Source organism: Mycteria americana, chromosome 2, assembly GCF_035582795.1.
Source record: "Mycteria americana isolate JAX WOST 10 ecotype Jacksonville Zoo and Gardens chromosome 2, USCA_MyAme_1.0, whole genome shotgun sequence".
Taxonomy (NCBI): domain Eukaryota; kingdom Metazoa; phylum Chordata; class Aves; order Ciconiiformes; family Ciconiidae; genus Mycteria; species Mycteria americana.
Window position 1 is genome coordinate 118,040,302 of NC_134366.1, and position 23,362 is coordinate 118,063,663.

The following is a 23,362-nucleotide window of genomic DNA, read 5'->3' on the forward strand; positions in this document are numbered from 1 at the left end:
AAGCTCTTTGAGGAGCACCACCAGCAGGGTTTGGGAGCTAGCATGGTAGAGCATTCGCTACTGTTTGTTTCCATTTGACTGATGAACTGCTTATTAGGTTAAACAGCTTGTGGATTTCAGTAACATGGTTGGAAACTTACTAAAACCAGTTGGCTGCCTTTATGGGACTTTGCCTACGATTATGAAATAGCAGCTAGATGCAGATCCTAAGTAAGATTTCAGGATATCCAAGGTTTTGTATCCACTTCAGTTTGTATTAATTTTTGTCCATCACAAATAACATACTCAGTTCCCAACTCTACCTGTGTGTAGGCTTTTATAGGAGCTGCAGGTGGGAACCCTTGACCCTCCTGTAAGAGTGAACATACAAGTGGGGTCAGGGTGTTTATGGACACCACTTTTCATCTGTACTTCCCTCACCAGATGGGAGAATAGGGCTTGAGGCACGGAGTACTGGAGAAGTAATGTTTGCCTTGGGAGGCAGGAGAAAGGATGAAAGGAGAGTCCCAGTTTGAGGCTGGATCTGTGTCTGATTTAGGAGCGTGAATGATAGGAAATGTTTGGGATCTTTGCTTGCAGGTGTGGGGAGTGTAGTAGTTCATAAAGGTAATGCCAGTCAGTAACTAGCCCATGGACAGAAAAAAACCCAGAAAAATGTGTAAGTCACCCCTTAAACTAATAAACTCTCTGGGAAGGGTAAATTTATTTAGCAAAAAGGAAGTCGTAAAGTAAGAAATTTCCCGCTCACCGAGGATAAAAACATCTCTGCTATATATATCCCCATTTGAAATGGATACCCGATCAACTTCATATAAAATGCTTGAACTTGGGGCTTTTAATGAACATTCAATTTAAAATACCTAGTCCTTGAATGATTTCAAGAAGCTAATGCTTTTTAAGGTCTCCAAGGACACAAATTTGAAAAGTCACTCAGGAAGATATGCTTGGATTAAATTTATGTGATAGTCAATGACTGAGTCAACAGCAGCTTTGCCAAGCGTAAATCTCTCCACTTTCTTGGTGTTCTCCTTTCCTCCATGTTCAGAACCATGTTCCTAAAGTACATAAAGAATACACAGAGTGTGCTAGAGGTGTCATCTCATACACATCTCCTGACATTCAAGGATACAGAGCAGCTGCTCAGTCAATAATTCTTCTGATGATTCATCCTTCATTTAAAACAGCTTTAAACCAAATTATTGCAGGGACTCCTTCTGGGCAAATGTTTTTATCTGTTGGGATTAATAGATGTTTTTCCTTTGATTTTTCTGGGACCCAGGTCAGAACTTACATGTTTTGGAGGGCAGCTGGCATATGTTTCTTCCATTGAAAATATATGAACGGGCATGTGCTACTTTGATTTCAACAGCTGCTCTGCTCAAGGCCCTTGGAAGGTTCCCTTTGAACTATGTCTGCATTTAAAATACTTCAACACCTCAGTAAGAGGTGTTGCTCTTGAGAAGAATAAACTCAGCCCTTGAGAATTAAAATAACATGTGGATAACATTGTAGCACACAGACAGAAAGGTAATCTGCAAAAAATAGATTCTCTACTTGCTGCCATCTCCCTATATTTTAGCACCAAAACCCCATTGATAGTAAACAACCTGGCCGTACTCCATAGGTGTATGTGCAACGGGAAACCCCCTGGAGTCAGTAACACGGAGCTCCAGCTGATTTCCATGCTGCTGAATCAGGCCTCTAGGGTGGATCTCCTGTTCCTATAGCAAGCAGCATTTGCTGCTTCATCAAAACCCTGCACCATGCAGACAGCCCTCCAGGTTTTGTCTGGAGGATGCTTGTGTGCCTTTTGTGCACGCACAGAAATAATGAAGTGGCTTGTAAAGGGTCTTGGCCAAATGAACTGGCAGGACAGAGGAGCCCCTGCCATTAATACTCTTTTTAAGGAAAGTATTTCACAATACCTTTGGTATCTTGGTGATACTTTTCTTCTATTCAAAGACTAAAGTGTGCTTTTAGCCTCAGCCCATTCTGTCAAAAAAGACCATCAGTGAGTGCAGGCCTAAGAATAACTGCTTCTTCGCTCCACATATTTTGCTGTTTTCCTCCCCATTATCCTTAAGGCAATAATTGCAAACTGTCACTTCATGCCAGCAGATTTTTTCCTCACTTCAAGCTAGCAAGACCAAAGTAACACAGCAAACGCCATTGCACTTCCCTTCTGACCTCTCTCCCAATTCTTTGTGCCCCTGGACAAACATAATGCTTGCCAAGGAAGCAAATCCCCTGCTGCCGCTGCTCAGGTGTAACACAGATGGACTCAAAAAACCGAAAAGCAGAGTGTAAATCCTGCATTTTGGGGTCCTTTCTTCTCTCATTCTATCTGAGAGGCTCAGGCAGGTCACTGCATGTGTTAAAACACCAGGTCCCTCAACTTATTTCATAGACATCTGTGTTTTTCAAAGATTTTTACAGGAGAAATAATTCTTTTACCTACCATATGTCATTAATGTATTTGCTTCTTTCCTGTTGCTATGTTATATGCTTGTATTTAATTATGTACTTTCTTTCTCATAACTCATCCAGTTCTTCTTCTTTTCTCCAGTAACACATAAATGCTCAATGTATGGTGTATGTCTCTGACGTCCTGTTGTATTTGATAAGTGGAAGGAGATAAGGGTTTATTATATCTGTTCTTTCTTTCAAGATGTGCCTGTTACCAATTTTGAAATCGTTTTTAAGCTGTGATTGAAATAAATGAAATCTTCTGGAAAGAATCATCACGGCTTACTACTAAATATCAAAATAAAAGCCATCGCATGCAGAGCAGGTTATATTTGGCATGCATCTACTGGCTAAGTAACATATCCGATTTGGCTCTTTGGTTCGGAAAGAGGATTAGCCAATGTCTGACAGCTATTTTTCTATTTGTGGAATATGAGCTTACTCAGTTTTAAGGGCTCTTTTAGGAAATTGGCTTGTACCTGTGCAGAAAGGTTCAGCACAGTATATCATTAATAAAATAGAATTTGTACAGAGGAGGTCACTTCCCAAAACATTTTTGTGGAATTTGGAAATTTCAGGGGGAAACAAACAAACCAAAACCTCCTCACATATGTAAGTTGGTGCCCCTGGAAAGCATGTAGAGCATTGTGTTGGTTTCTTATCTCTTTGAATAGTGAACAGATGGTTGTTAGCCTTCTATAGCCCCTATATGAATATGACCATGAGCAATCTGTGCGTAGCAATGTGTTTACATGGTGACTCCAAGAAAATCCTTATCTTCTCTCTGAACCTTTTTTCTCTGTGTCAGTGTTTTGCTGCATGGCGAGCATATTTGTTTACTGAACCGTGTGTATAGTAACATCATTTGTATTTAACACTGTCTTTATAACTGTTTGCGCTGCTAGCTGCTACACTGAAGCAACCATGCTGTTCTCAAGGCAGTCAACCCTTGATGATTTAGATGGACCAGACACTGTTCCTAAAACAAGTGAGCGCGCTCGACCTAGGCTTCGTAAAATGCAGAATATGGATATGTCCTCCTCATCAGCTGACAGTGGCAGTATAGTGTCAAGGTGCTTAACTCATGCATGCTTTGTTCACTCATTTACCCATACCATTATACTTACTGCAGTGTACATAAATTTGCGTTTGCAGATATGTGGTGTACAGAGTGGTTTGCATGGTTAATGGAAGCTTTACTCCCTTCTGTGCTGTGGCACGATTCTGAGATTCAAAGCCAGGGTCATAATCTAGGACTCGTTTGCTGTTTGACTTCTTATTCTGTTTTGTTTTGTTTCGTTTTGTTTTTCATCCTTAATTCATGTAGTTTTTAAAGTTGTTCCATTACATTATACTGGCTGTCTAAAATGAGGCTGAAGTCTGTATTTATTCAGCTAAAAAAGAGTCTGATTTTCAGTTACCGGGCTGATGGTTGTTCTTATTAAAATTGGAAGCTGGAAGTGAAGTTTCTCAGCTAATCAGTTACCCTAAATATGGACTTTAGATGTCTAATTTTAGACACTAAGATAGGCAAACATTAGCCCTGCTCTTTCAATTTTTAGTTTTCCCCATATAGGAAGGATTGCTAAGTATGTTTTGATTACTTTGCCATTGATTTACAGTCTGTGAGTTGTTGGAATTAAGAAAGGGAAAATAGCTATGAAAAGATAGTGAATAATATTAATATCCAGTGCAAGAGAGAACTGTTCAGAGCCATTCACTCACTTTTTAGCAGGTAAAAAACCAGGGGTTTATATGACATTGGGAAACAGTGATTCAACTAGTATTATAAATATTATAAATATGAATTTTTATGGCGTATTAGATCATTCTTTTTCAGCGTTTAAAGTGTTTTACAAATTTTTGGTGTTGATCAGTTTTGAAATGATGGGATTTTATGGTTTTGTGCATTTTAACCAGGATGAATGCTACTGTGAATCATCAAAACACACATCCTAATAATAGTGTTACACATTCCAATTAAAAGTCTGCTAGAAATAAAGTGATCTAACATAGCCACAATAAGTTTGGAAGCAGTGTAAAAGAAAAAGAGATGGAACTTAATTTTTAATTTTGGTAGGAGATGGTAGTGCCAGCTGGCCTTGCCAGTGCCAGTTTTCTTTAAAAGGTTATACTTCAGGTGAAAACATAGCCCCATTCATTTCATAGGTGCTGTGTGAAATCAGGTTTTGTCTCTGTTGAGATACAAGAACATGCAGCCAACAAAAAACAGAGTTGGCTAACCTGTTTTTTGCCAATAGGCAAACCCTATTGTCTAACCTACGGGGAAGGGCTGGAATGGAGACTAAAAAGAGAAAGAGTGATGTTTGAGGGGAGAGGTGAAAAAATACTTGTGAGGGATGAAAAGGGTGAAAGCAAAGCCAAGAAAATATTTTTTAAACGATGGTGTCCAGATTCCCATCTGCAGTCATCAAGCTGCATAAATTTACATCAGCTGAGACTGTTGCAGAGCACAGAGCATTAATAGAGAAAGTGATTATGGACACACAAAGCTGAGAATAAGTAAGGTGAACAAGCAGAGAACTGAACAGAGTGAGTAAGAACAGCTGAAAAAGAAAATAGGTACATACAGAAGAAAAGCAGGCAGGTAAGGTAAAAATGAAGACTGTATTGAAGAACATAGGGCAATCTAAAGGTAAGCAAGATACCCTCTTACTGGAACAGTTTTGTAATCTGGATTGTATTTCTTCATGTTAGCAATTTACTTGTTCTTTTATTTGGAATCAGAATTGATGTGTGTGTTTAGCTCACGTTCCAGTTGTGTGCAGCACCCGTGCAGTGGTTGTTAAAAGCACCATGTTTAGAAGGAACCCCATGGTTGCCTATCATTCACCATGGAGCATGCTTTAAATAGATGTAACAGCAAGTCCTGATTCTGGTCAGAAAGTGTTTGAACTACTTTTGGAAAGTTAGTGTAGTTTCTCTTGATGATGATATTAATTTGCCCTTTGCTGGTGTGAAAAGATGGTGAATCACTGTGAGTTCACTGGGACGTCGTTCAGGGGGCAGATGGTCCCAGATGTGTAAGAGGAGATCATGGTGATACGTTTTCTACCAGACTATATGAACTTTGAAGGCCTGGGAATGCAATGGGGTTGCTCAGCAGTCTACATAAAGGTACAATTAACAAACTTTGCTTGGTGGTGAGCCTTGTAAGCCTCAACTCTCTCTCTTCGTCCGTCCCCCAACAGTGAACCTACGCAGGTCACCATGGTCTATTCTCGTCAGGGGACAACAGAAACAATTGAGGAGGTAGAAGGGGAGCATGAAGAGGAAGGAGCTCATTCTGCATCAAGGCCAGAGGAAGAAGAGGTGGAAGATTATAGCCTAGGTTCAGAAGGAGCTGCATATACTCCTGATACTGATGTGCCATTGTACTCCACTGTGGATAGCAATGCAGAAGCTCCACCTTCTTACAGCAAAGCTGTCAGCTTTGAACACCTTCCCTTTGGCTCCCCAGATGACTCAGCTGGTAAGAGCCTCATGATGGTGAGCCCAGACGACAGTCGGACGGACAAACTTAATGATACAATTCTCCCTCCACTGACGCACGAGCTAACGGCTAGTGAGCTGCTTCTGAACAAGTAAGGACGTTTGTCAGGGAAAAATTGTTGGTCCCATTCTGTGAAGTTTTGTCATTACTTTGTTTTTTTGTCTCAGAGCTAGCCTACAGTTTCTGATACAGACCTTACACTAAGTTTGATTTAAGGGAAGAAGCTCATTTCCTGTGCAGTTGTTCTAATTACAGATTTCTAAAATGATTCAAATTCATGTTGGAAAGAATCTCCACTTTCTCCCCAGATACCATAGCTAATTGTTCCAATTACCATCGGACTTCTGTGCTGCAATTGTCATGGGGTCAAGAGCTTTTCTAAATATTCCTTGTGGAGAAAGCTTCTCTTCTCCAGGCAGCTGATTTCAAATAAGTTTCCTCCAGGGCTGTCTGGGAAAATGTTTCTCCTTTAATTATTTTGGATTACTATAAGGGAAACTCTGACCTTTGGCAGAGTTTTTGTTTAAGCCAGTAGGAGCTGAGGGCTATGTAGAGAGACCACCTTGCTAAGTACTTTCATAAGGGATAGGATGCTCCCCTCTTTTCTCCTCAGACACTGTGCTCAGTAGCACAACCAGCATGGAGGTGGGGATGGTGCCGCTGCTCTTCTTCCTCTGCTTTCCGGCCTGACTCAACTAGGGGAGAGCTTCCCCAAATGCAAGGACAAAATCTTAAACCATAGAAATGCCTTTCAGCCTGACTGCATCTGGAGAGAGAGGGGCTGTGTGGATCTGGCTTTGTAGATGCAGTGTCTTTCCTTCTGGTTTTCCATAGTCATTTTTGCTTTTCAGTGAGATCTCTTCTCAGGCCAGGGCACTCTTTATGAAAAGCAAAGAGAATTGTGAAAGTATGTAAAAGTTATATAATGATTTCTTGCTGCCTTTTATATTTATTTGAGTTAGGTAAAGGGGAGAAGATTGGACACATCTAATGCTCAAGGGCATTTATTATGTTCCAGTCTTATGTCACACGACTATTCATAACATACATCTCCTGACGGACCTCTGGACTTTCTCCAAATTCCTATCAGTGTTGATAAATCAGATATGAATCCAGACAGGGCCACACCAGCATGGTGTGATTTACTTGAGATATGTTGGTTGGGCAACTATAGGAAAGCGGTGCTTGTAGAAATTCCTGGGCCAGGCCGACTCTCTGGGTAAATTAAAAAACAGCAGAACAGTGCTTCTAGTTATTTTGCCTGAAATTCTTGTTTTCTGAGCTTAGAATCAGGCTATTTGATTATAATACCAAATCCCATCTTTTTTTTTTTTTTTCATTGAACTCAGCAGCAGAATTTTATACTTTTACAAAAGGAAAAATAGTAGCAGCTCTTGTGCAATTAATTTTTATTTCATTTATGGTACTCTGCTCCTCACAGGATGTTTCATGATGATGAGCTGGAGGAGTCAGAGAAGTTCTACGTTGGTCAGCCTCGAGTCTTGCTTCTTATTTATGCCCTGTACAATACGCTGGTGGCCCGGTCAGAAATGGTGTGCTATTTTGTGATCATCCTTAACCACATGATCTCTGCCTCCATGATAACCCTGGTGCTTCCCATCCTTATATTCCTTTGGGCCATGCTGTCTGTTCCTCGGCCAAGCAAACGTTTCTGGATGACAGCCATTGTCTACACTGAGGTATGCTGCTGTTTTTGCAACCCCACGTCTAACACATAAAATTTAAGTTGTAAGCTTTGCATGGTCTCTTTTCTGTTTTTGATCTCTAGGATCAGGGGCCTTTGGCCCTTCATATTAATGTAAATATTTGCTAAAGTCCTCAGCAATTTCTGTGGTATGAAAAGGTCTTGTTTATGTTTTTCTTCATTGCAATGAGCAATAGCCTTCCTGGCATGTAAAGCAGTTATCACAAGAACAGACCATTTGCAAACAGCTACTATGTAATTGGTAATCAAGAGACAGTATACACTTCTTGTGGTATCTCAGGTACCACTGAGCATCATCTGTTGGTAAATGTTGATTACTTTATTACCGAGGAAATGTGAACTGTTGTTCCTCTGCGGCAATGAATATGCTTGTTTATCTTCTCATAAAACTGACAAAGTAGGCCTATTTCTCCCCTCTTGATGTCACGAGGCTATTATATCTGCCATGCTTATAAAACACCCCAAGTGTGTTGTGTTTCTGAACAGGTGGCCATTGTCATCAAGTACTTCTTCCAGTTTGGCTTCTTTCCTTGGAATAAATATGTGGATTACACAAAAGATAAACCTTACCATCCACCCAATATTATTGGCATTGAGAAGAAAGAGGGTTACGTGCACTATGATCTTGTTCAGCTCCTTGCTTTATTCTTCCACAGATCCATTTTAAAGGTAATCTGAGATCATGTAGTTTCTTATTTTATATTTAATTTTTAGTTTTAATTTTTTTAGTCACCTGTGATATAGGAAAGTCACCCATTTGGATATTAGGAAAAATTTCTTCACTGAAAGTGTTATCAAGCATTGGAACAGGCTGCCCAAGGAAGTGGTTGAGTCACCATCCCTGGAGGTATTTAAAAGATGTGTAGATGTGGCACTTAGGGACATGGTTTAGTGGTGGACTTGGCAGTGTTAGACTTACAGTTGGACTTGATGATCTTAAAGGTCTTTTCCAGGTTAGGTGATTCTATGATTCTGTGATATCCCAACACAATGAATTGTCTTCCCCGTGGTGAACACATGACTGAGCTTAGCAATGCCTGTGATAAATACTGTGACAGAAATACAAGGTTGAAATGCTCTCTTCTTTTTCCACTAGTGCCATGGATTATGGGATGAAGACGAGAAAGGGGACAGCTCCAGTAATAAAGAGGATACTGATGATGAGCTCTCACTGACAGGAGGCAGGAGGGACTCTTCTGCCTCTTTGAAATCTGTCAATCTTGCGGCATCCGTGGAGTCCATCCATGTCCACTTCCCTGAGCAGCAGACTGCCATCAGGAGGAAGAGCTCTAGCAGCGTATCACAGCTTTCGCACAGGTCCAGCTTCTCCTCACACAGATCTAAGAGAGGTAAACGTCATGGCATTTCTGGGATTTGAAGAGCAAACATTCATTTCCCATAGGATCATCCTGCTGAAACCTTGTGCCGGTTACTGTGGAGATCCCAGAGGCTACTGAATGCTGCTGCTCCTCAGTGAGGAAATAGGATATGAACCAAAGTATCTTCATGTTTGAAAACACTCCAAGCCTTCTTAAAGTTCAAATGGAGAGCCATACTTTGTGATTCAGTATGTTTTTAAAATGACATTATCCAAAAGCTGGGAAAGGAATGCTCAGTGTGGCCCAGATCCAGAACTTCTGGTTCAGCATAATCTCCAGCTAGAGGGAATGCAAAGCATATGCATTTTTCATATCTACATTTGATGATACTTGAAGTGAGAAAAAGTTTTGGTTAGGTATATTGAAACAGATTACCTATGCCATCTTGTAAAAAGGACGGGCTTACTCTAGCCTGAATGTATATATTACCAAATGAGATGACTGAGTCAGATCAATCAAATACTTGCCTTTATCGCTAGTCTTCTCTTTTTATAGTTATTAATCAAGTTTTGATCTGCCAGTGATTAAACCTTTACTGGATGCTCTCAAGATTTTATCATATTGGAAAAAAAGGATAAGAATTCACTTCAAAGCTTCTCTCAAATGTGGGACTCATATATGGGATGGAAGTGTCAGGATTTATTACCTTCTAGTTTTTGTATGTAAACTTTGATTTTGAATTAGCTTCTCTTTCCCGCCCTTTTTTTTCAGGAAGTACCAGTACACGAAACAGCAGTCAGAAAGGAAGCAGTGTGTTAAGCATCAAGCAAAAATCTAGAAAAGAGCTTCTTATGGAAAAGTTTCGAGAGCAAATGATCAAAGCCAAGGCCTTTACAATTAAAAAGTGAGCAATGTGAGGAGTTGTGTGGGTTTGGGGAGAGACTCCATACAGTAAAGCAGTAAAACAGCATTTTAAAGAGAGCGGGTTACTACTTCTGTTAATTCAAGGGGATGAATGGGTACATTTACAGTTCATTGTGTGCGGATGCTTTCACTCTAAGTCCCACCAGCTGAAGTTGTTCAAATAGCATCTGCCTGATAAAAAAGCTAAATTCCTCTGTGAACTTGGTTGGCTATGTATATTTCTACAGAACAAATGCTAATACAGTGGTTTAGAAGCAATCAGAACAAGGGACTGGTGTCTGTGAAGCCCTGTGAAGGCTGTCAGAGTAGATCTTAGGTATCTTTAGAAACATTATTCATATCACACCCAGCCATTCTTTTCTTCAGTGCAAGTTACAGTGTTGTTAAATCATATTGCGGTCTATGTTGTTTTAGGACTCTCCAGGTGTATGTGCCCATCAGACAGTTTTTCTACAATCTTATTCATCCAGACTACAGTGCAGTGACTGATGTGTATGTGCTGATGTTCCTCGCAGACACAGTGGACTTCATCATCATTGTGTTTGGATTTTGGGCTTTTGGGGTATGTCACAGAGGCATCTCTCTGTAAATCCTCAGTAGGATTTACATGCTGTAGATGCTAAGTATCATGTGAGTGTCCTCCTTCCTCGACCACTCTTGTTATATTTTCCTTTTCAGAAACACTCTGCAGCAGCAGATATCACCTCTTCATTATCAGAGGACCAGGTCCCAGAGGCATTTTTGGTGATGGTGCTCATTCAGTTTGGTACCATGGTGGTAGATCGAGCACTGTACCTCAAAAAGACTGTCATGGGAAAGGTCATCTTCCAGGTCATCCTTGTTTTCGGAATACATTTCTGGATGTTCTTTATCTTGCCTGGAGTGACAGAAAGGTATAACCTTTATAATCAGACAATATGGGTTGAATACTGATGCTCTACCAAGTTGTTTGTATTTAAATTTGAGATGGTTATACCTAAGCTTTGGAATCATGAACAGGTGAACAGATTTCTTCTTGGTCTCATTTTTAAGCAGAATGTTGGAGTGCCTTTCCACAGCAATAACTGTGGCCAACATAAGTTTGAGGAAGAATTAATTATATAAGTGTGTACAGAAATATTCTCAACTTAGGCCAAAATGCAAGCAGGTGAAAGAGAACTTGCCTGTAATTAAGTGATTAAAGCTCAGACAATGTTGGCCTCTGATTCGGTTCCTTACTCCCAAGACTGCTGCACACTGGTTTAGAAGAGTGAGTAGAAAATGTCTCTCTCAGAGTAACTTGTAATTTAGCACTTTCCTGGAATGTGTGAACTGTGGATTTAAATCTCTGTAGACTGAGGAATGTCTAAAACCCATGTCTCTTCTGAAGAGCAAAAGTTCTCCTCCCCTGCTCATGCCACATGGCTCTGGAGGCGATGTGGAAGTGGTCACCTGCTGCGTGAAATCTTGTATCACGCGCCTGGTCAGGTTCACCCCCAAATCTAACATTTCTCATTGCATGGCTCAAGGCAGTTATCACCTCAGTCTGCACTGCAGAGGGCTTAAGGTTCCTTCTCTAGTGCTTGGCTAACTCCCCTCTTAGGACTTTAAATTGCCTTGAAGCATTTACCTCACTCCATTGACTATACAGGGAAATGGAGTGTGTCACCTGGCCATATTACACTTCATTAACAGTCAAGTTATTTTACTGGGAAAAAACAAAATAGATGCATAGTGTAAAGAAAGACTGAAAGGTCTCATTTCCTCTCAAAAACACGTTTTATTTTTCCTCAGTACAGTAGTAATTGTGTCCCAACTTGAAAAATAAATGCATTTTTCAAGTGGATCTCCTATCTACTGTGCATTGAGAATTGATATGAAACTTTGGGCTTGATTTGGTCACTTGAAAGGCAATAAAATTGTTTTGACTTTGTCTGTGCTTTTATGAAATTTATATCAAGTTGTTAATCTCAAATCTGCATCTGTAACCTGCTGTATTCCTTCTAAGTCAGGCTGATTCTTAGAAGCCCCTGCAAATTTCTTAATGAAAATAGTTTTGTGGGATGTAATTGAAAATATTGGATCATGTCTGGCTCACAAATCCTGTCTGTCATGAGGCATCTCCTGCAGTTCCACCGTGCTATTGAACTGCAGTCAGAAGTGGCACGTTCACCAAGATGGTCAGGGGGATGGAGCACATGCCATGTGAGGAAGGGTTGAGGGAACGGGGTTCGTTCAGTCTGGAGAACAGAAAGTGAAGAGCTGTCTTCAGCTACCTATTAAGAGGGCATTGAGAAGGAGCTAAGCTCTTTTCAGATAGGACAAGAGGCCACAAGTTAGAAAAAAGGGAAACTCCAGTTAGATATGATGAAAAATCTTTTCACCATGACGGTAGTCAAACACTGGAGCAGGTTGCCCAGACAGGTTGTGGGATCTCCATCTCCAGAGATACTCAAAAATCAACTGGACAGGTCCCTGAACAATTTGGTGTAAGACTTGATTCAAGCAGGGGAGTGTGAAAAAGATGATCCTCAGAGGTCACTCCAACTTAAATTCCTGTATGAGTTCATGACCTTGGAGGTGCCCTCGTGAACACAAATAGCCATTAAAGCAGCCTAGATTCAGTCCAGACGTCAGCCCTCTGAAAAGCCAAGAGAAGCAGCGTCTACCCAGGGCTCAGAGAGGGATGTGCGGTCGTGGGGGCTGAGGGCGGACTGGCCTGCGTTGGGCAGCAAGGCACCGCTAGCGTCCCGAGGGAGAGGGCACTGCCCCAGAGCCCTCACTCTTTGGGAAGCCTGTTCCCAGTCTCTCCCCTGTGACCCTGAGGTGACAACAGATGCTGTTTATAGACTTTCTCATTTATTGTCCTGCAAATACTGTTTTAACCCTGCAGTGGGGTCAGAAACCAAGGGATTTTCACAGGATCTCAGGAAAGGGAAACTGCCAGGAGCACAAAACATTTCAAGCTAATTTGGTCACGCACAGACACAAAGCTCATCATTTTCCTTTATCTGTCTTTTCCATTACAGGAAATTTAGCCAGAACACAGTTGCCCAGCTCTGGTATTTTGTGAAATGTGTTTACTTTGGCTTATCAGCATATCAGATACGCTGCGGATATCCAACTCGTGTTCTTGGCAACTTCCTCACAAAAAGTTATAACTATGTCAACCTGTTCTTATTTCAAGGGTAAGTCTAAACCTACTGCCCTCCTCCTTCCTTCCGTGAAATAAGGATCTGTTGTCATGAGATGCTGGGGTTATTCACGACTTCTCTTCATAGGGTGCTGGAAATGAGATAGTAAATTTTGCACAGCACACTCTGTATATGCCATATGTCCCCTGTAGTCCACAAAAAATCAATTTCAGGAATGCAAATTTCAGAAAAATCTGAATCCAGAAGCCTGACATACCAGTAAGCCATTCAGGCCCCTATGGAAGAGACATTTTTAACATTTCTAAGAAATCACCTCTGTGAACAGAGATAGGGGCTACACATTGTGCTAGAAAACAGGTAATGTTATTTGCTCTGCGGTCCTAAAAAGTAGTAAGACATCAAATCCCAAAGAGATCTTTGGAGCAGGTCTACATACTCTACCTCAGCAGGTGGGAAGAATAAAGTGAAAGACAATACACATGAGAAATAAGAGCTATGCATCAAAAAATGTTTCCTTCGTGTATCTTTTGAGAAACGCTGCACATTTGAAACTCTTCAGGAGTTAGGATTGTTAGTGCAAGTAATAGGCGCAGCGTCACCTCAGAGTGAAATGTGGTGTTAAGGAGGCGTACCTCACCCTCCACTTACGCTGTTACCATGAAGTTGTGATTAAGCCAGTTCAAAGCATATACATATTTCACAGAAAAGCTGGAATAGTTTCAGCCTTTTCCCAATATTTTCAGTATGGGCTTGTTGCATTCCAGTAGGAAAAGTTACAGAAGAAAGCTTTCTTCACATGAAATAGTCTTTGTGACCTGGCCAAGCAGAAAAGTGTGGGACTAGTAAAGGGAATGATGCACTTTGAACAGCTGCTATATGCATGTTGGTTTTCTGTTAGCCCACTTTCTGCTGCTGCTTAATCCTGAGTCATAACGCCCAATTCCATATGCAGCTGGGGACTGCCCACCTACTGCAAAGAAGCCATGCACCACTTGGTGTAAGGAGCTATAAAACAAATTCCCACCATCCTGTGGAAGGATGTTCCTCTACTCCGCTCCCAGGTCCGAGGAATTTGGGGATACAAGAAAGTCTCTCTTGTACCATTCCATCAGTGGCTCGATCACAATTACTGGGCATAATGATGCAAAAGCATGTTTATGGCCTGACAAGGAGATCTAGAGGAACATGAGCTATTGCAAAAGATACCACCCCCAAAACATCAGTACTAGCCGTGCAATCTCAGGATATGATTGTATTTGTGTTTTCAAAATCTCCCATTAAGCTGTCCTTTGACATTGGCTTAATTCTCTCTCTTGTCATTTATACACTTACTGTGCTCATTTAATGTGATCCCCCCATTTCTGACGAGTTATCTGCTGTGGTCTCCCTTCAGGTTCCGCCTGGTTCCATTTTTGACTGAGCTGAGAGCAGTAATGGACTGGGTTTGGACTGATACCACTCTCAGTCTTTCCAGCTGGATCTGTGTTGAAGATATCTATGCTCATATATTCATCCTGAAGTGTTGGCGAGAGTCAGAAAAAGTAAGGAAGCCCTATATGAGTGATCCAGGCCTCCTCTCCCCCATGCAGAAATGAAGAGAAATAATCACGAGTCCCAAAATAATTGGGAAATCCACCATAAAGACAGTTTGTTAGAAGATACACCTGGTGTTTATGTTCAGAAATATTCAGACTATTGGGTACTTTATGTTAGTTGGCAGTCACCACAAGTGAAATTTCAAATGACTTCTCTTTTGTGCCTAGCTGATTTTTCCACCGTTAACACGAACTCCACAAGCATGCGCCTGCTAGCTTAATTGCATGCCTGAGTTTCAGGGCTGGGGTTGAAAGTCCTGGTATTGACACAGGCTCACTTTGTCCATAACAACTAAATGAGTAACCCGCAGTAGCAGGGAAACCGTAGCTGAAGAGAAAGGTCAGCAGAAGGAAGAGCTCGTGCCTCCACGGTGTAGGTCCCAGGGACAGCTGGTTCGTGTAACCGCAGAGGGAACGCAGCTGGCTCCTTTATCTCGGGAAAGTCCCCGCACATCCAGAACTGAACTGCAGGCCAGATAAACCCACCATTTGTCTGACTGAAATTTCAGCCTCTTTAAATCATTTAAGCTTCAGTTCAAATTAAACTTGCAAATTCTGGATTCCTTATAACCGCTATAAAGATTGCAACCATATGCTTGCTTATTTTGCCAATTTGAAAAAGAAATTAAGCATTCTTTTAAGAGTGACCCAACCAGTCAGAAATTGTACGTCTGCAATGAAATGGCTGTATTTTTAAGTGTTACTGACGTATTTCTACTTCTATTATAATCCTGCCTCTTAATGGCAATTACTTTCCAAGTATGTCACTTAGATTAACTCAGAGGTGAAGTGCACACAAATCTTGTATATAGGCGTTTTCTGTATGGCTTCCATTTCTGCCATGAATGGAGTGTCATCAGAGGCTTCAGGAGTCAGAGAAATAATAGTCCACTTCTACTTTGACTGTCCATCTCACTGCATTTTTTTACACTATGACAGGATCACTCTGCACTATATGTAGCACAGAGCTGATGTGGGAAGATTTCCACATCTAAGCTAGCATGCGTGTGCTAATGCCATGTAGGGAAATAACAACCCATGATTTTATGAGTGTAGTTCAAGGTACTTTGATTCTCTCTGTCTCTCTCTCACATTGAGTGGTATGCCTAAGTACTTTGACTGCTAGAGGCTCTCTGAGTTGTTCTGTAACATCATTAAAGGTGCCTGAACTAATCTTATACAGACAATTAATATACCCCTGGTGATCTTGATATGATATTTTAATGAAAACAGTATTCTGTAGTGCAAGACAAACGACATGATACACTGCTTTTGAAACGTAACTAATTTGTTTTAAATATAGCATTGTATTACAAATTTAATATTCTCCTAGGGCTTTATGGATTCATGTTGTAAAGCAAGAACAATTTCCTGAAAGCCAGATTCTTGGCGTGTGTTTGAGGTGCAGTGCAATACAAGGCATCTTTATTTTGCACATGCAGTATGCAGGGTGTGAAAGACAGGATCCTACAACACTGTGCGGAGTTAAATCCTATAAGAGAATACACCAAAATAAATTACAGTGATGGTAAGGCATTTTACAGGATGGTGAAGCTATTAAAGTATTCAATCATGAGGCCAATAACAGGGCAGGAATTATGGACAAGGAAGAACAGACGTGCCGTGTGATCTGCTTTGAACAGAGAGGATAAAAGCAAAGTCACTTTTGGTCTTAGCAGCTAAGAAAGGGAAGGATGTTACATCAGCAGTGTCAAGACTTTAAGAACAGCAAAAAAACTTTAAACATTATTTAAATGCAGTTGGTGTGGGATTCACTAGGAACAGATTGGCTCAAGCCTGTGAACAACGCTTAGAAATACTGTATGTGAGGTGTGAAATGAATGTGGAGGTAGCGCAACATCAGACAATCCTACTGATTGTACATGTCAGTTGCTGGCAAACAAATTTATTTTTTTTCCCCTGAAAAACAGTTTGCAGCATTTCAAGCTCTATGAGAGGAATTCTGCCTTAAGAAGCTTTGAGGTAAAACTTTTTGGAAGGACAAATACAAGAAAGTGGGTCACTCCCAATATCAGTTTTTTGAACAAATTGTTGTATCACTGTTGCTGCTATTATTTTACGTTTGGTTCCTGTGAGTTCATGCTTGCACTCGTTCAGACAAAAAATTCAAATTGCCCTACCCAATTTTTCCCTTCTTTATGGTTGTGAAGAATCAAAACCACGGAGTTTTACAATGTTTTTCACACCAGACACACACTTGACATGGTTTCATTTGGCACTTTTCTCTGTTGTCACCAGAAATTCAGTGTTTGCACAGGTTTGGCTAAAAATCTCAAAATAACTAGCCTGACAATGGGTAGCAAATTACCACAGAAGATGGGAAGCCTTAAGATCATTATATATTCACCCATCAAATCATACCAAGTGTACCTCTGACAGAAGAGACATTACCATGTTGCTGTTTGCTTTTGCAGAGATATCCCCAACCAAGAGGCCAGAAGAAAAAGAAAGTTGTGAAGTATGGAATGGGTGGCATGATTATCGTCTTGCTGATTTGTATTGTCTGGTTCCCACTGCTCTTCATGTCTTTAATCAAATCTGTTGCAGGCATCACCAACAAGCCTCTAGATGTATCAATCACAATAACTCTAGGAGGTTATCAGGTAAAAAAGAAGAAAGACTAAAGGCAAACTCTGTTTTTGCACTGTATTTCCTTGTGCTATTTCTTATTCCCTTCATTGAATGGAACTCTCCTGCCTTATGCAAGAGATCAGGCAAGCTCCCACAAATGATCCCTTTTGGGTTTAAAACCACGTTAGTTTTTCACTGATGTAAAATATTATCTTCATTTGCAAGTTAAAACCAGAACCTGCTGGCAGTGGAATCTGAATAAATTATCCTACATCAGGTCCATTCAGGTAACTGCCTACAGGTCCACATGGTAAATATAACATAATTGGAGGTAGCTTGCTTCTCAATGGAGTAAGATCATAACGTTCTCCTGTTGAATTGAGTGCCATAATTGTCTTGGGTTGTGATAGGCAGGATGCTGTACCGTGTATGTAGCAGCTGATGTGAAGTAAATGTGACAAGTGTGTGTTCTTTTGTTTCCCAGCCTATTTTTACAATGAGTGCTCAACAGAGTCAGCTCAAGGATTTGAATCAGACTGATTTCAATGCGTTTCTGGGAAGCTATAGGGGTAACACTGTAAGTGAAATGTAGATTACCTCGTTATTTAAAAATGTGTGCGTGTTTCCATGGAGGCCTTTTGTGAGTTTTGTTGTGTAGTTATAAGTGGTCAGCAGCACTGCCATCATTTGGAAGATGTTTCCATAAAGAGGGTTTGCACGAGTAAAGGTTCGGACAGATCATATGTCAGGACAGCACTGGGTTATGGTAAGACAAGTTAACATTAATCAAGACATCTTTGCACAAAATCATGGAAGACAGAAACCCTAGTTGTGCTTTCGCCTGAATAGAAACCTCCTAAATGACACAAACCTTCAGGAGACGTGATGCTGTTGGTGTACTGCCAAAACAAACGTGCTGTGGGGACACAACAGTGCTGGCACTTTTAAGCCCCGTGCTCCTTCCTATAGCACACACAGCTTCCACCTCCCAGTGAGGAGATGTGGTGCTGTCAAAAGAAAGTGTGTATGGCCTAGAAAAGTTTTTACATTGAAATGTGAGAACATAAACATTTAAACATCGTCTCACTATTTCATGGTGCAACATGCACAAAGTTATCACAAGTTTCTACAGGAAAAAGACTAGTAATTAGTAGAAGCTGTTGCATTACTAAAGTAACTGGGGTTTGATCAGATATAACTTTAATAGAAGTGCTTGCTTCTAGCCCATTCAAGAATTAACTTTTTTTTTCTATTAGATCCTACCAAATAGCCATGTATTATAGCAGTAATATTGTAATCTTAATCCACTTTGCAAGTTGCCAGTTTCAAGTTGCCTTATCCTTTGCAGACATCTTTCTATGCAGAAAGATGCTTAACAAAAGACAGAGTAATATTTTAACTTAAGTTTAAATAGACTCTACAGAGTTTACCTGATGAACTTTCAGACTCACTTTGGCCTACGTGGCCATCATTCTTCAAACCAGCAGGGCCATTTTTGTTTTGCCTTCTTAGCTCGGCTGTACTTTGTTTATTCCCCTTCCCATCTAAAGCCCCAGTTGGTACCCGAGGAAAACAATCAGTGCAAACCACTGCACTTACAATTAATCAAACATTTACAGTTCTGCCTGACTGGGAAATGTGGCTCTGTGTCTTGTGAGTATCACCGCACTGAAATTTTCTTTTCCTCTTCTGCACCTACAGGCTGCTTTGCAGTTTCTAGAGGGCTATGGAAAAGAAGATATAACTCTAGCACATCTAGAGGGAAATTCAAACTCTTTATGGACCATCAGCCCTCCCAGCAGAGAGAAAATGATACAGGGACTGCTGGATTTTTCAGCTGAGTTCACTGTAGTTCTTTCATGGAGCATTCAAAGGTAATTAACATAGCTGGTATGAGGTTGATGGATCATTTTCCAAGTGTTTCTCAGCAGAACAGTTTCATGCTGCATTTTTGGTTTAGTTTTTCAGCAAATTCTATTGTACTGCAGAGAAAAAAAATCTGAAAGTGGGAGGGAGAGAGACAGAGAGAAGTGACCTTTGTTACCCAGGAAAAACATTTGTTGCCTGCAGTTCTCAAAAAATAAAAAGAGAAGTGGAGCCACTTCCAAGTACATTATTTAAAAAGGCAGGGTGGAGTTTTCAATGTGACTTTGGAGTTTTCAATGGGATTTGAGGGGAAGGAGGGAAAAGTAAGAAAATTTTAGACGATTTTAGGCGGAGATGTTCAAATAAACTGCCCCGAACAACAACCTTGTTAGCATTTATGGGAACTGAATACTTAGACCTAGTTAAGGCAGAAAAACTATGAGGAAATACAAACAGAAGTGCCTGGTCCTCTTATTAAGGGAGTCTGGAACTGCCACAAACTATTTTTAAATACACGTATACTCAGAGACTTTGTTATACAAATAGCATAACAATGGCACAGATCCATTTTGTCGAGACCTTTGCCTCTTTACTTGTGGTTCCTTTGGCCTCGGTGAACTATTAACTTTACAATGAAGTTTTTGCAAGAAGCAGCCTAGAATATAAAGTAGTTGCATGCAGGCTAGAGCACACCCAGTCACCGAGGTGGTTTGTTGGCTACTGTCTGCCAGCTGGGATCCCTGCAGACTGCTGGATTAAATTGAAGTTAAATCATCACTCCATGGAAATTAAGTACCTTTGCAGCCCCAATATCTACCTGTTTTGTTGGAAGTAGATGCTGGATTGTTATAGTAATCCTCAGCAAAAGACTGTGCACAAGAAGCAGGTCAGTTGAATCACTGTGGGAGCTCTGAACATGCTGGGTCAGTCCTTCCACAGTCAAAAATAGGCTTGTAATGAATCTGCACCCTTAATTCAACTTTATTTGACCTCCCTTATTTTCCTGGAATCATACAGTATTAGCTAGTGAATTACATCACTCCATCATTTCTGAACCTTATATTAATTTTTAATACTGCTACTCAGTTTGCCCCTATGCTTGCATAACTACAAACATTCATACACTAGTTGAAAGAGACCTTTTTCACCCCCAAATTATATCCTGTGGATTACATCGTGACCATGCCTGCCTGAAAGTGGTAAAGACTTACCACAGTGACCTTCCACTTTTTCTCCGTAAAGGCAAACTGCTGTCTTACATCTAGGCCAGGAGACCACAAGCAGCTGTAAGCTGAGCCTTTTGTGTCACTCAGGAGCCTTTTGTGTCACTCAGAAAGCAAAGGCTTTCTGCCTTTGCACATCATCTGCCGGGGATGTTTCTCTGCAGCCCCCAGCAGCCCAGGAGCTGCCTCACCCAGCTGCTGCATCCCGACCGCAGGGCATGGCACAAGGCGTTGTGCGAAAGCTGATCCTGCCCCAGCTGTGTTCTGCAGCTGGCATGAAAACTGGGGGGAGGCATGCGGGTCCTATCAGCCTGTTAGCCACACATTTCTGCTGGCCTGAGGTGGGGTTTTGGGAAGCTGTAGCTGACTGCAGCATCCTTAGCTGCCCTGGCACAGAACGTGTGGTAACACAGATGGTCCTGTTGCCTAAAGTCAGAGCAGGCATGCTCCCTTTCCCATTCTGTTTTGACTGATGACATGAGCAAAATTATATTAATTTGTTGTCATTTTCCTGTAATACATACAAAGGCGTAGTCAGTTAGAAAAATACACCTTTAAGGCTGCTACATATCCTCCATGGGAAAACACACCATCTCAGGTACAGGTAGCATGATGCTTGCTTTAGCAAAGATTGGGATAGCCAGGGGCAGTGCGGTTAGACTAGTTAGACAACTAGCTCTAGCATTCAGCAAACAAGTGCTTAGGTTATGCTCTTATTGTGGGTTGACAATGTGTCTTCCCTTTTACTTACAACAGAAATCTCTCCCTTGGTGCCAAAGCCGAAATAGCATCAGATAAACTTACCTTTGTCCTGCCAGAGAACACCAGAAGAGATATTGCTACAATGATGTCTGGACAGCAACTGGAAAAGGTGTAAGTTATTTTCTTTGCCTATTTATATGCCGACTTTCCCTTTTTAAACCTAATTTCCTATGGAGGTCAGGCTTGTGCAACTGTATGATTTGTCTGCCCATCTATCCCCCTCTGTTAACTTTGGAGCCTTGTTCACAGAGGCCAACAGCATTGAACTCACATAATAGTAACAATAAAGGTAAAAGCTTATTTCCTATGATAAATGTAGGCTGAGAAGACCATGAACACTGGAACACCACCAACAAGCATGGTGAAGCTATTAGTTAGTTTTCTTTGATTTATTGGATAAGCACAAGTTCATTACAGTATATTCACAGTTAAACTCTCCTTTGAGGTACTTCAGTTCAACTTGATCTGAGGATGTTGCATTGATGATTTTTTTGTTCTAAATAACCATCCAGACTGTATTTCTCATTGTTATTCTTGAATAGTATTAGATTGGCAAGGAAGTGTTAAATCACTGCGGTCAAAGGGTAACATCTGCAGTCATTTCTGACATCAGATCTTTTCCTGTAATGGAAATTCACAAGGCAGAAAGACCAAGCTCTTCATATGAATATCAAACATTATTCTATGGATATAGCCTTATAGCATTAACAGCAGTGGTGCCTCCTTTCAGATTTGAAAGGAGTCTGGCTCTTCCTCTTCTGCCTGCTCACTGGGGATTACTTTACAACAGTGGTCTCTAAATACTGCTAAGCCAACACGTCATCCCTGAAGGCCACCTGGTCTGATTTGTGGCCACAAGAGTTGAAAAGTTAAAGCTGAGGCCAACTGAGATAGTGAAAACTCTGAGAGGTTCATATGTGTTAGTAGGTGGAAATGAGATTTGTCTTTTCTGTGCATAGCTATTTTTCTGCACCCACACACACTTGTACATCCAAACAGATTGCTGTTGCACATCTGATCATTGCATTTAGAAACTATTTTATGCCTCTTTTACTCTTCTGCTGTGTGAGGATACGGGAATATTTCCTAAGGAGATGTAGTGCCAAGGAGGGTAGATTTTGCTCTTTTGTGGGAAGAGGTAATTCATTCGTAATTCTCTCTTTGCAGGAGGCAAGCAGTAACATAGAAGATATACCTGCATTTGCCTGTGTTGCAGTAATATTGTTGATTTAAGCTTTTTTTACTTTGTCATAAAGGAAAAATGGTTGTGGCAGCTAGTAGCCCTTTGACTACTTCAGCAAGGACCTTTCTGCCACCACCTCTGCTGGGACAACTTAGCTTCTGAGCTCTTACCTATCTTTTGGGCCCGCTGGAGTGATCAGGAGGGATTTTAAGTTGGCCACCTCTGTTCTTCCTCAGCCTGCTGTATGCAATGTAGCAAAGTGTCACAGGACTTCCCTGAGAGCTCCCCATCCCTAGAATTTTTCAGACATTTGAGGAAAACGTTAGGACAGTATCTCTGCTTTTAATGAAATGTCTCTCTCTCTGGATGCTGGTAATTTATTCCCACTTAAGGTGATTTAATTTTGACTCCAATGGAAGAACTTTTACAAACATCTTTCTTTTTAAGTTTGAAATCCTCCTACAAACTGTGAAAATATTTCCCAGTGAAAGATTCTGGCAAAAATTCTCAGTCTTTTCAGGTGTTATTATTGAAACGTCTTGCAATTCTGAAGTAATAACTGTTCTCACTACATATTTTTCTAGCTACATATTTTTCTAGCTTGTTTACTACCGGTGATGTGTTGCCTTTCTTTCTGCTGCTTATATAGCTGCTTGTATAGCTGACTATAAAAGCAGCTTTGTTAAAAAGGGGAACAAAATATCAAGTCTACATTCCTTGCAAACACACATGCCCCAGGTGTGTGGGATTCATGGCGTGTGAATGGTGACATTATGGATGGAGCTCCCTGCTGAAGTACTGACAGAACATAGTTAATAAATCCAGCTAACTTTCAGATGTGACATCTGAACACTATAAAATCATAGCTTAAGCCAAGAATTACTGGGAACTGTGTATAGCCCTGTTAGCTATTTCTAAATTATTTTAGAGGTATAAAAATATGAAATATTTGCTTTCTCATTTTTTCCAGAACATTAGAGACAGTGTATCCATACTACATCAAGGCTCCTAGTGATTCTCTGGCAAAACCCATAAAGCAGCTATTGACAGGTATGTGT

General features: G+C 40.8%; 1 protein-coding gene across 1 annotated transcript in view; it reads left to right on the plus strand.

Annotated features, from left to right (window-relative positions):
- The window catches only part of PIEZO2 (piezo type mechanosensitive ion channel component 2), a 321,451-nt gene that overhangs the window by 293,261 nt on the left and 4,828 nt on the right, over window positions 1-23,362 (plus strand). The window contains exons 37-50 of the mRNA XM_075494355.1: window positions 5,679-6,071; window positions 7,422-7,680; window positions 8,193-8,375; window positions 8,803-9,055; window positions 9,797-9,929; window positions 10,364-10,511; window positions 10,628-10,842; window positions 12,958-13,116; window positions 14,477-14,624; window positions 17,114-17,302; window positions 17,755-17,847; window positions 18,972-19,144; window positions 21,116-21,232; window positions 23,275-23,354. Coding sequence (XP_075350470.1) covers window positions 5,679-6,071; window positions 7,422-7,680; window positions 8,193-8,375; window positions 8,803-9,055; window positions 9,797-9,929; window positions 10,364-10,511; window positions 10,628-10,842; window positions 12,958-13,116; window positions 14,477-14,624; window positions 17,114-17,302; window positions 17,755-17,847; window positions 18,972-19,144; window positions 21,116-21,232; window positions 23,275-23,354 — 2,543 coding nt within the window. The remainder of the gene's footprint in view (window positions 1-5,678; window positions 6,072-7,421; window positions 7,681-8,192; window positions 8,376-8,802; window positions 9,056-9,796; window positions 9,930-10,363; window positions 10,512-10,627; window positions 10,843-12,957; window positions 13,117-14,476; window positions 14,625-17,113; window positions 17,303-17,754; window positions 17,848-18,971; window positions 19,145-21,115; window positions 21,233-23,274; window positions 23,355-23,362) is intronic.